Below are 12,991 nucleotides of genomic sequence, written 5' to 3' on the forward strand. Positions count from 1 at the left end.
TAGCATTAGCTAGCTGACAATATACAGGTTTTACAGCTTGCCAATCAGATGGCAGCTATTAGCTAGTTGCATGCAAGGTCAACAGAAAAAAAACCCACACCCAACAAAAAAAAACAACAACAAAACAAAACCATGTAGAGGCTTATTAATTCATGGACTTTTGGATTTACTCTGGTATTTCCAGAGCTCCTACTTCAATAATTGCTGGAAACCTTCATGCTTTACGAAACAAACCTAAGATACACAGCTTGCTATTACCTTGCTGCTACTTAAATCTATTCTACAGAGAAATGGTAATTCAGACAACCTGAATTAATTAAGCAATTTAGATTAGTCTTAACATTAAACCCTGAGAGCAAAATATTAATCAACGTTATTTAACTAGACACTGCATGTTCTAAGTTGGTCTGAATTCACTAGAAGTTTTAATTCTAAACTGTTACTTTGCATGCCTATGTCAGCTACAATATAGGCAAAATAATTAGTAAATTCTAAGATATTACCAATGCAGTCTCATGTGTTTGAGGATGCTTGAAGTTTACTGTCTCCAAAGAAAGGTGTTTCTTTATACGAGCTACATCTGATTCTCTTGCAGCCTGTAGCAGCGAGTGACCTTTGAATTCATCTTTAGAAAGAATTAAATACATACCAGGTTACACTCCTTAACACCACAAAGACTGTTTCACTTAAGTAATTTTTTTTCAGCAGACCACAGTGCAGACATTTCCATCTTGGACTTAAGCTTCTACATTGCTTGACAGAACTTGTTAGCTAAATCAGAAACACTACAGGTATGCATTTTGTTTCTAAACCAAAACCAGAGACATCGAAACTGGCTGAGTAAGATCTATTTCATTCAGCATTGTCCCGAGTTCCACTTTCTGCATATGTACCAATTCAAGTGTATATAAACCTCTACTTCTGACCTGCCTTTGCTAAGCTATTCCTAGATAACATGAAGTCCAACAATATTTAATGATAATTTTGTACACATCCCAGAAAGTTATGGCTTGGTTGCTTAAGGACAGAATTTAAGGCAATTTGTTTTCCCAACTTCTGAAGTCTGCAGGACAAAAATCAACGACTTGCATCAGTTTTATTGTACTTTCATTGAGTGTAGCATACTCATATTTAGTATTCTGAACAAAAGGCAGTGCAATGAAAACAACTATTTCAAAAGTCTTGATACCATGACAGGAGCACATATACAAAATAAAGTATACTGGCAAGGTTGTGAGGGAAGGCATATATCCAGGGAAGAAAAGGTATGAAAACCATCACAACCATAAGACTATAAAACTGACAATAAAATTGTGTTAAATGTCTGCGTTCCAAAAATCTATCAATCCTAAATGGTAAACTGTGAAATGCACTGTCCAACATGGCACAATTGCTTGCAAAGTAAAAGCATTTCCAAAATCTCATTTCTGGCAGGTCACTGTCTAGCAAACCTAAGTACATACTGCAATCTATAACTGTAGAGCTGAACTCCCTTTATACTCACATGCTAACCGTTCTTTTAATTGTGGTGTTGGAGCCAAATCAATGGTGCTTTTGTTGTGACAGTTCAACAGTGTTGGGTCAGCACCATAACTTAACAAAAGCGAACACACTTCCACTCTGTTCTTAGAAGCTGCTTCATGCAGAGGGGTGAATTGCCACAGATCCATTGCATTCACACATGCTCCATGCTTGAAAGGGAAAGCAGTAACAAAAGATGCAGTATCAAAACCAGATCATTAGAAAAAGATTTGTCATTAGTTCAGTATAGTAGACTTATATACAAAAATCAATGCTTCTATGCAAACTGTATCCAAGACAATCTCCAGTCTTCCATTTTCAACATAGCACGAAATTTCAGCATATTGCAGTTTTTAAACTTCTAGTGCCTTACAGGCACACTAAAACAAGCCATAAGCAGGTTCTTATCTTCAGGCTTTCTTCAGCATCTCTAAAAGGACAGCAGCTCTGCTATAGGTCAACTTAGAAAAACAGCCTAATTCATACACTCCAAATCATCTTTGAATAAGCTCCCATTTCTTGTCTGCAACAGCGAAGTCTAGGGAGAACAGCTGCAACTGTCTCTGACAGCTCATTTACATTAGGAAAACTGACACGTTGGGGTTTTTTTTGGGTAAAGGCTACAATTCAGGGCTAGAACTGATGTTGCAAAGTTCATTCTCTCACGAGACTGATTATGCTTTAATTATATAACATTTACAATATTTACCAGTTTCCTTTTCAAAAACATCAATTCTCTGTTTTCTGAATTATTTTTGTACTGTCCAAGCTCACAATATTACTCAGTTTTTTGGGAGATTTTTTTGGTGATATTTTTGAGAGTGGGAAGGTCGAGGTAATAAATACTTGGTGGTACAAAAACATTCAACTCCAGAGCAGATAATAATAAGCACACTTATAAAGACAAAGCCTCCTTGCAAGCAGAAGATTCTGTAGCTCCACTAATTAACATGTAGAGCCAAATAAATCTATTATATTTTATGTTTTATAAAGCTAAGTACAACATAAATAAATGCAGTTTGCATTAGTATATTATAAACTGTTCTTATTAAACAACATGCATTTTAATCTCTTCAAATACCAACCTTTACTAGAAGCTCTGTTACTTCATAATGACCATAGGAGCAGGCATTGTGAAGTGGCACCAAATCTCTATGTAGGAGAGAAAGGTGAAGGATGATTATCTTAGTTCACATATTTCAATACAAAATGCATCTATAACACTGCAAGTTGTACTACACTGCACCCTGAAGATTTACAAAAAAATATCACCTGTTCAAATGACATTAAGGAGAACTAAGTTGGAGAAGAATGAAGAAGAACACAGAAAAACACATCAGCATTTTTCAGAACAGTAGGAATGTAAAATAACCACAAGATGAGAAATTAATCGCACCATCTTACAGCAAATGAAATGGTTCCACTTAGACTCAGAACCCCATGCAGAAAGAACTCTGCAGGCAGTTTTTAGAGGCAACAGTAATTTTTTTTCCTTTCTCACAAGAAAAATGCTGTAAGGTTATCACCTCTCTTTAAAACTAAAAAACATATATTGGGTAACTGTATTCTGAAGTAACAGAGAGCAACAGAGGTTTTAAAGCCAGCCTTGTACTCTCTCAAACACAATCTTAGGAGTGAGGAACTGATCAAAGCGAATTCTTTCACTGTGGGGTAGTAAAGGAGAAACAACAAAAATTAATTCCAATCCCGAGGAAACAGTTAAACGCGTCGCATCAGGTAGCTACTTACAGAGCTATAAAGTGATCCTATGGAAAAGGAGGGATAATATTTTATAATCTTTGATGCACTAAACACATTTTAAAAACCAGTTTTTCATTTTATGTAACGTGTAAACTTCGCATGTCTGTATTTCACTACATTTCCTTATATAACAAGCAAATGCTTGAAAACGGAGTCTAAAATCTCTAGGAAACAAGCTGTCAATTTTTATCACATTCTTTGCAAAAAGAAGTGCAGAAGCTTAAATATAGAAAGAAAATCAAGACAGATACAATCACTGAATTATTTGCTGACTTCACAGCGATGTATGAGTGAATTTTATTAAAGAACACAATAATTTAGCTCTTGATACCAACAGGCATCAATTTCCATGGTCAACTCAATTTGAAATCTACTGATTCATGTTTTAAGTCTGTACACCTTGCATTATTTTTTTTTGGTAAAGGAAAGGTTAAAGATAGCAGATCAGTCTCAAGTTACAAATTCCTCATAGATAAAACAGTATTACTGCTCTTTACTTCATCTCAACTTTTAACAAAATCTGTTCACTCTGTACAAAAAAAACCCAAGAACCTACCCTTTATCCTTAGCATGTACGTCAGCTCCATGTTGCAGTAAGAGCTGCACTATTTTTACACGGTTATATCCAGCTGCTAAATGTAAAGGAGTAGACTGAAATGACAGAATGTAGAAGTTATCAGTAACACAAAATCAAGATGGATTATTTTTTTCCCCAAACTTGGCACTAATTACTGAAGCCCTTAAAATACTTGCAATATTAAAAAAAAAACCAGAGTACTTGAATCAGGCATTTGATAATTATGTTGTTTACTGACTATTCCACAGCCATCAATCATGAACACAAATGCTAAATGTACTAAATCACTCATATATTCTGACAACAAGAGTCCTCTTAAAGTTCTTTTGAGTCCTGCAGTCCATTTTTGTCTTTAGCCTACCATAACAATAAACACTTTATTAGGACAAACTATGCCTCTTGTGAAAGATGATTAGAAGCAATGAGGGGCCATCAATAGATTAAACTAGGGAAGAGAAATGCTACCCTCTTCACTTGCCTAACTTATCAACTGAAATGGGTTTGTACGGTTCCCATGGCGAGTGAAAAAAAAGGAGATGCGCGTGTGTTTTGGAGATCCACTTATCTCACCACAAGGCCTTGAACAGTTAAAACAATACTTCAAATTGATACCAAATAATCTGAACATTTGATAGGCTAGGGGATAAACCCAGGAGATTACTAGGATTTTCTAGACTGCAGATTTTGAACATTTTCACATATTTTTTTACCAGGACTTATAGTGACGATCAGATTGTTTCCAAAACAGCAACAGCAATTTTCCTAGACTGCATGGCAAATGAGAAGCCTAAGTGTATCTCTGTGATAGTGACAAGAGTCTATGACAAGACTGGCCAACCAGAAGTTCCAATTAAAAATGTGCTTGTTATTGCTCCTAGATAGTAATACCCACATAGTTCTTTTAAGGCTAAAAATGAAACAAAAAAATCAGCTGGCTCCTATCAGTCTTATTTCCCCGTACATGTTATGTAAAATAGATTCTGTTTAACAGTCTCAAAATCCAGTCAAACACTGAGGAACACATAAGAGGAAACTAATTTAAAATCACATTTTAAACTGAAATACCTTTCTGCCATCACTTGCATGACAGTTAACATTTAATGGTGTAAGTAGAGACATCATTTTTTCTTCATTTCCACTCCTGTAAAAAAAAAAAAAAAAGAGATTGAAGAGGCTGAAATATTTTATTCCAGTTTTCAGTGGCTGATTATGCTCTTACATTTTCCTTGCTATAATGTTCATATTTGTTCAGAAGTAATACATTCACTCCTCTACTGTCATCAATAAAATAAAATTAAATTAAAAAGTAACTATTTTTGTAGCTTTATTTATAGATAACAGCCGAAGCTGAGCATCTACATCAGAGTGCCAGCTCTAAAGGCTATATACATGTATATATTCATTACATACGATGCTGAAAATAACACTGAACTCCAGGTCTTCCAAACATGCATACCTGGCACTTTCTAAGAGTTCATCTTTCTTATATTCACCTGTAAGACAAAAGGAGGTTTCGTTAGTTGTTAAATAAAGATCTACACACGTGAAGTTCACTACTCTCTTTTACAAAGGTTTTGAGGACATAAACTGCTAAAAATGTGACAATCCATTACTGAACTAACAAAATAAACTATTTAATCAGAAGACATCTTACAATTGAGATGATGAAGGCCATATGGGTATTTCTATTTAGAATTATAAAACAGAGAGAAGTTAAACTGATATCAGAAAGACAAAACCTGAAATACTGTATCACATTAGATTATGTTGTGACTGGTAGCAGTCAAATTAAAGATTATCACGTACCAGTCAGTACTGCTTTTGCAGATGGGTCCGCTAAGTCCAAAGCTGTTCTTCCATCTGTGTTCCGAATGGTTGGTTCAGCACCATGCTGCAGCAGTACTACAAAACATCAAAGTTTTCCATGAGAAAATTCTCTAAGATAGGGTTTATGAGACCTATCATTACTATAAGCCTCAAGCAACAAAACATCCAGTTACTGGTACTAATTTCCCATCTCAAATTTTTAGTGTCAGAATTCCTCAATGTCATCTGTTTAACTAGTGAAACATGCCTGGACATATTTCGCAAGAAAAAAGCAGAGCTGAAATGGAACACCACAAAAAACAGCAGCTACTTCCCATCAGGTCCAGAGCAAGCTGCCTCAAATCCCTAAATGACTACACCCTACTGTATATAGCAGTAGTAGGCCATGCATCTTGCACTCATACTGGGGGCACACAATGTTTTACATGACTCTACAGATGTGCTCTTTATTAATGATAATTTTACATAACATACATAACAATTTTTTTCCACCACATATCAAACCACCTACCTTTTCCTAGCTCTTAAGAACAGCGTAGGCAAAACAAGTCAACATAACAAAAATTTAGCTCCTATGCTTAACTAACATGGCTGCAAATAGAGACAGACTAAATTAATTAAACCCAGTTCTGTTCTTTCCACTGCACTGTGAGTAGCAGTAAAAGGCAGTGTAAGAGTTTAGGATGAAAAAGAAGAGCTCTGTCATGTCACACCAAAGCTTCTTCTCCATGATGCCAATGTAAGCTTTCATACTCAGGCAATTATAAAAAAATGCAATTCTGAAATCTCACTTCTTAGAAAACTGGCATATGAGTCTATGAAGGATTTTTAGTTTTAATCCTTATACTTCATAGAGTCAAATCAGTCTTAAAAAAGACTCCATTTTTCACAGTGGAAAGAAATGACCAGTCACAGGAAAAGCAGGAGGAAATTACCAATGCAGACATCTGTCTTGCCCTTAATGGCAGCTTCATGAAGGGGAGTGTAATTCCAATTATCCCGAGCATTAGGATCTGCACCATGCCGCAAGAGAAGGTTGACAACTTCAGCGTGACCAAAAGAGCAAGCGTTGTGAAGAGGAATAAGGCCTCCATCATCTCGTGCGTGGACATTGGCACCACTTTGAAGTAAATATTCAACTACATCCTTTCGACCAAAACCTGGAAGAGATGAAAGGAGAAAATGGGTAAGGCTGGGATTAAGAGAATTCTGTGTCCAACATACACAGATTAAAACAACAAACTTAAATAACAGTAACCACTCTATATAAAAGTCACATCTAAGGAGATTTACAGGCAAATGGTATGTTTTAAACCTCTAAACATTACATTAAATCAATAGAAAAATAATATTCAAGAATACTGAAAGAATTAATATTTTGCTAGGTGTCCCATGAGTCAACAGCTTCCTGAAAACAAAAAAGAACCAAACACTGACAACAAAACCCTCTTCTTCAGTTATTTTATAGGGGTATTAAACTGCACAATATTTTCTACAACACTCTGCCAACCGCAGTCAGTTTGTGGATGCACCAATAGATGAGCCCTGGGAACAGTTATGATGAGACTGGCTACCAGCCAATGCATGCATAACTCAGATTCTAGGATTTTAAAAAGATACTCCTAGAACATGAGATGTATTTTACAGAAAAATGTTGCCCATTTTTTTAAAAAAAGCAAGTAATCAGCATCACCATCAGGTTAAAACTAGATGCATGCTACTGGCTTTCTAAAGAATAATTAACGTGAGCAGTTTCCATCTTTGAATGATCATGTAAGAACACACATAGGGACATAGGAAATTGACCCAAGATCATCCTTTTCTGAAGAAATTTATTATGAGAGTATGCACAACCATAACTGAAAGATATTCATGTCTATTTTCAGTGATGCCTCAAAATTATTTGGTCAGGACTGAAGCGCAAAAATGCACTCACATATTCTTAGGCCCTTCTATTTTTACAAACCTGTCATTCAAGTCAGTAGATAGTAAAAAATGCCCGCTTGTTTAGAAAAACATGATGAATAAGGTAATTGCTCTTATATGTCAATTCCGTATCTACTGTTGCTTAATGTCAGCTGTGCCTTGCACATTTACATAACAGCAAATAGACCAGGACATGGAAAATGTATCTATGTTTTCACTAGTATCTGCACAAGAGGCCAGAAAGACTTAAGACTTTAGCTTGTTGCATTATGCCCATCTGGTTATGTTACAAAGGCCACTGCATAGAGAAATCCCTCAAATGTTTCCTGAAGGTTTCTTTAGGAGAGAGTTATCAGAGCAGTGAAAAGCCATATTTTGGAATCTATCACACTTGTGCCAATTACCTTCTGGGAAACAACTTCTGTGTGCAGGAGTTGGCCCTCCTTGCTTTAAATATCTGAGTTACAAATCATTCTCCTGAAGAGATCAAATACTAGTTAGGGATGAAGTCTTGAGCTTTTTCCTCAGAATGAATCATCACACAGGTGTCAAAACTAGTGACACTCAAGACTGTAGCAAAGTAAATTTTGTTACAAATCCAGGGAACATCAGTAGGCAGGTTTAAGTCCCTGCAACTGTAACTTAGAAATTATGCTTATTTGTGATAACTACACAACATTTGAATGACAAAGTCACAAAAGCATAAAAGTGTCAGCATTTTAGTTGCAAATGACCTCCTCAGATTGAACTGCACCTGAACTTTTCCATAGTACATTCGTTACTTTTAGTAAAACCTTTTCCCACATAGCCACAGCTGAAATCCTCAAAATCCAAACACTGCTGTTATTACACAATTGCTGGATCCTATTTGCTGTATATGAGCTGCCCATGCCAAAGATAGAGAGATCAGGAAAGGTATTCAGAAAAGCCATTGTTAAATTCTATCTTTCCTCCTCTTCTCTCAAAGTCTGGTACATTCCCTATTGATTTCTGATTATTACTTGAACAATTTTATGTGAAACTTTTTAATCCCAGAATGAACATGAGGTCTTTCAAGTTAACAGTCACAGGACTATACTGGTGCTGTGCTTCAACTCTTCAAAATACACTAAAACAAATCTTAGCTTGCCAGTACCTTGACTTCAATAAAACGCCATACTGTAGAAAACTCACTTTTGAGTCTTGATATTAGAGTTACCCATCTTATAACTAAAACAGAATGCACCCTGCCTGTCCGAAGAGATTGGGACTTGAGATGAAAGCTAGATCGGGTGTATGGCCCATGCAAAAACAATTCATCTGCACAGGCACAGTAAGCTATATTCACTGAACATGCATGAATGTTTCTGCTGCCAAAAAAAGATCAGTACCTATATAGCATATATTCATGCACTTGTTTTGTCCACACAGAAAGTGATATGTATTCTTATATTTAATAATAAAATATTATAATTTTCTTCAGCGTGTCCTGCTTACACCTTCAAAACTTCCAAAAAATCTGTTTATAGTTTGAATGTGTATTCAAAATTTGCTAAGTTGTTCAAGAACATACTCAGATGTCAGAAGTCCTGTGAACACATCAAGGTTGGTACTTGATGACAAAATGCTTTGTACTTCCTAAGCTACTTTTCCAGAACTGTTTTGGTAGCACTAGGAAAAGCCTCTAACAAATTCACCATCCAGAATTTACAGGTCTGGTAGCTAAACATCACTTATTCTTGTACAGAAAGCATTCCTATCCCTCAGAGCTTTGATGTATGGCCACATTTTTGAACATAAAATGCCAGCTTTAGCAGAAATCAGTACCATAACTGACTGTCAGCTGCAGCAAACCTCATTACAGGCACAGAGAATTCACCTGGTTACCCTCCATTTGGTAACACAGATATAACGAATTCATAAGCAACATAGCTTGCAACAAAGCCTGCATCCATTCAGAAAATACTCTAAGTATAGCAATGCCTCTAAACTATTTGCCTCTATTTTAATGCTAAGATGAGGTATTTCATGTCATGACAGTTTCTGCAATTTCTCTTCAGCACTGAGGGCACAGCATGGATTCCTTGCTTCCTCCTGGAAGCATCTGTAGAAGAGGTCACTATATATGGAAAGAGAAGTATTTTCTCATTATTTTCTAAAGGATATTAAAGAGGAGGTGGTCAAACTGTACAATGGTCTCTCTCTCCCCTCTCATTTTCACTGAGAGCAGAAAGAGGATCACTACCTACTGTAATGGCTCCTCTTTGCCATTAGTCCATGAAAACAATTTCAACATTTAACAAAAAAAAACCCAACACTGTAATTTTTAAGGAGTGGGTTGGTTTCTTTTTGGCTCTTGAGCTTTTTTCAAAAGACCAACAAAATGGTAACACAGATGGTTATCTTGCAACTATGCAAGTTAACAGTTTCATCACCATGAACATTTTATTTCTTACTGCAAAGTAAACCAGCTACTCTGGGCCTCCAGCTGACATTCTTCTACCACCTGTAACAGTTGAGCAGCTGTTCTCCAAGAAGTAACCAACTTCTAGGTGACTAATCCAAGTAGAAATATATATATAAAAAAGTACAGTCACCTAAATTTTGATGTGTCAAAAACCTAGAAAACAACTGAGCTTCGATTTATCCTCCCCTGCTCCAGGCATTAATTTTTTCAATGAATCTTAGTCTGCAGGAAGCATATTCTGGTGCACGGCAAGCCCCTAAAACCTTATGATACTTTCAAGTTTTACATACGCCACGATGAAAACAACTGCAGTTTACAGTGAGAGATGTCTGAGCCTACTGTTTTGCAAAGGGCAGTGGGCTCTTAAGTTTCAGTAAAACTCACCTACCACACACACGACTGGGTACTACAAAATCCAAAGAGAAATCTCCACCAAGATTCCAATTTGTATTACTTCTAACAATAACACATGCCCAGGGAGAGCTTGCTGTATTTCTTAAAATATATTTTAATATATTTTAAAATCCACCTTTACAAAATAATACACGGGAAAAAAGGGGAATTTGCTTTATTTCTTAAATTGCGACAAAAGATCTGGGAAAAGACTTAAAAAATGGAATCCAAGTTCACATTCCAGACTGTCTCTAAGAAAAGGACAATATTAAACCTATCTTCATATTTTAGCTCCACCTATTCCATAGAAGAAAGTCTGGAAATTGAATGAAACCAGTCAGCGAAGTTTTGTAATGTACTCTCCAAGAACACCTAGCCACCCAGGCTAAACAAAGCAGAATACAACAGACTTTTGCTTTTACTTCCTGGAATGTAATTCCTTTCAAGGCAAAAACCAAAAGAAACTAGTATTACTCAACTGTGAGTAACAGAGAAAAAACAAAACAAAACTCAATGAAACCAGGAACCCCTAAATCCAGGAGTTACTTATGTCCACATTTCACACTAGGTCGATTGCAGGTAGGCTGACAATCAGAGTCCTACCTGAAGCAGTGCTAGAGTATTAAATCAAGAAATGGCACGAGTATTTCATGTCACATTTTAACTAGAAACTTTTGGCATTTCTCTTTATCAAATCTGAAGTAGACACAAGCATGGTAATGGCTTCTTCCATTTACACAGCAATCAGTTTAACATTAGAAGTCTAACATGAACTTAGGTGAATCCATTTTTTTAAGAGAAAAAGCTTTCTGTAGATCAGTTCTGATTCTTGAAGTCAAGACAGACTACTGTCCAGGATCAACTAGGTCACTACACCGCACAAAAAAATTAAATAAACAGAAAACCTCTCACTTCTCCAAAATGCTGTAAAATAAACTAATTTGTTTAGAAGTTCAGAGTTAGTGAATAGGCAGGACTGCTGAATATAAAAAGATCCTTGTAAAATTGTTTTCTAACAGGATATTTAAAGTTGTCTCCTGGGGTCTCTTGTTGATCAAGTTTCTTAAATATGTGAAATGCAGCTGTCCTGAAAAGGCTTTCAAGAACTTAGACCTGTTAAGTCTACTGAATAGGGAAAAAAGGACACCTTCAGCAAAAGCCATTTCCAAAACAATTGAGCCAAGAAACAAACATGCTTATTTTAAATCCATAGTTTAGCTAAAAGAAGCTGATGTCTTCTGCAGCCTGACAGCCTTGGGGTCTTACACCCAAAGCCGTAATCAAATCAAAACAAACAACACGAAAACAACAGTCACAATCAGGTCTTTGTCTGAGAAGGTGGGATACAATCTTCCGGCCTGCTGCCAGCGAAAGCAGTTGTTCTGTGATGTCATCTGTTTGCATATTTAAATCCCGAATTAACAAAGTCTATTTGTTAAAGATAAGAACGCAGAAAGTTCAGAACTGTGTTGTCTAACAGACATTTTTCATGACCAAAATTCTAGAAATGAGCAGGCCTGCTGAAATCAATGGAAGCAATACCTGGGGCACATATCACCTGTCAAAGCTCACATGGAATAGCCTCAAACCCTGTTCAGATGTCCTCAATACCAGCTGAGGCTTATTTTTACAGACAAACAAACAAAAGACAGAAACAAGCCGCCACCTATGTACCATTCAGCAACCACCACCGCGTGGGTAGCACCGAATCACGGCCACCGCCACGGGACGGGCACACGGGGGTCGGGGAAACCCTCCGACAGCCACGCAGCGCCCAAACTCCTCAGCCTACGGATGGGGGCTGGAGGGAAGGCCAAGCACCCGTGCTCCTCCGCGGCCCAGCCTGGCCCTGCCCCCACCAGCGTCGAGAAAGAGGAGAAGGTACACGGCCCAGCAGCGAGCCTGACGTCCGGCGAGACAACTCCCGAACTCCCCGTTCCCCACAGAGACCGTAAAGGCGGCCCCTCAGGCCGGTACCTGCGGCGAAGTGCAGCGGGCTGGACTTCCTGCCCGCCGTGTCCCGGCTGTTCACGTTCTCGGGCCTCACAAGCCGCTTGACCCGCTCCACGTCACCGTTCCTGCACGCCTCGAAGAGCTCCCGAGCCGGCTCCACTGCCACGCCGCAGCCAGGCACCTCCGCCAACGCGGCCGCTCCGCCTGCACACCGCCTCCCCGCCATCCCGAGCCGGGCCCGCCGGAGGCGGCCGAGCAGCCCCCGCCGCCCTGCTCACAGGCCGCGGCTCCCCGCGACGTCAGCCCCCGCACGCGGCGCTGGGCGGGGCGTTGGGCGCGGCGCTGGCCCCGGCGCATGGCAGCAGAGGGGTGCGGGAGGAGCGACGGCGGCGGCAGCAGCACCGCTGCGTGTCCCACTGCGCGGGCGCCTCCTGGTAGGGGCGGGCTTGTCTACTGCCAGTGCTATTGGAGGCCCGCCGGGAGCTCTGGGAGGTTGTAGGCCAGGCTGGGGGCTGGGGAGGTGCGCGCCGCGCGGTACCGCTGGGTTGCTGTGTTGTGCGCTCTGGAGGGCGCTGCTAGGACGGGCG

General features: G+C 38.7%; 1 protein-coding gene across 2 annotated transcripts in view; it reads right to left on the reverse strand.

Moving 5' to 3' along the window:
• TNKS2 (tankyrase 2) overlaps positions 1-12,725 on the reverse strand; it is a 28,188-nt gene extending 15,463 nt beyond the window's left edge. Inside the window, exons 1-9 of one of the 2 annotated variants that reach the window (XM_064144721.1) lie at positions 12,429-12,725; positions 6,622-6,846; positions 5,666-5,761; positions 5,316-5,352; positions 4,925-5,000; positions 3,839-3,933; positions 2,607-2,673; positions 1,505-1,691; positions 504-625 (exon numbers count right to left, since the gene is read on the reverse strand). In XM_064144721.1, the coding sequence (XP_064000791.1) occupies positions 504-625; positions 1,505-1,691; positions 2,607-2,673; positions 3,839-3,933; positions 4,925-5,000; positions 5,316-5,352; positions 5,666-5,761; positions 6,622-6,846; positions 12,429-12,630 (1,107 nt within the window). In that variant the 5' untranslated portion in view covers positions 12,631-12,725. The remainder of the gene's footprint in view (positions 1-503; positions 626-1,504; positions 1,692-2,606; positions 2,674-3,838; positions 3,934-4,924; positions 5,001-5,315; positions 5,353-5,665; positions 5,762-6,621; positions 6,847-12,428) is intronic. The other variant, XM_064144722.1, reaches the window with a different exon arrangement.
• Positions 12,726-12,991: the final 266 nt, after the last annotated feature.

This window comes from Pogoniulus pusillus, chromosome 6 (genome assembly GCF_015220805.1).
Source record: "Pogoniulus pusillus isolate bPogPus1 chromosome 6, bPogPus1.pri, whole genome shotgun sequence".
Classification (NCBI taxonomy): Eukaryota; Metazoa; Chordata; class Aves; order Piciformes; family Lybiidae; genus Pogoniulus; species Pogoniulus pusillus.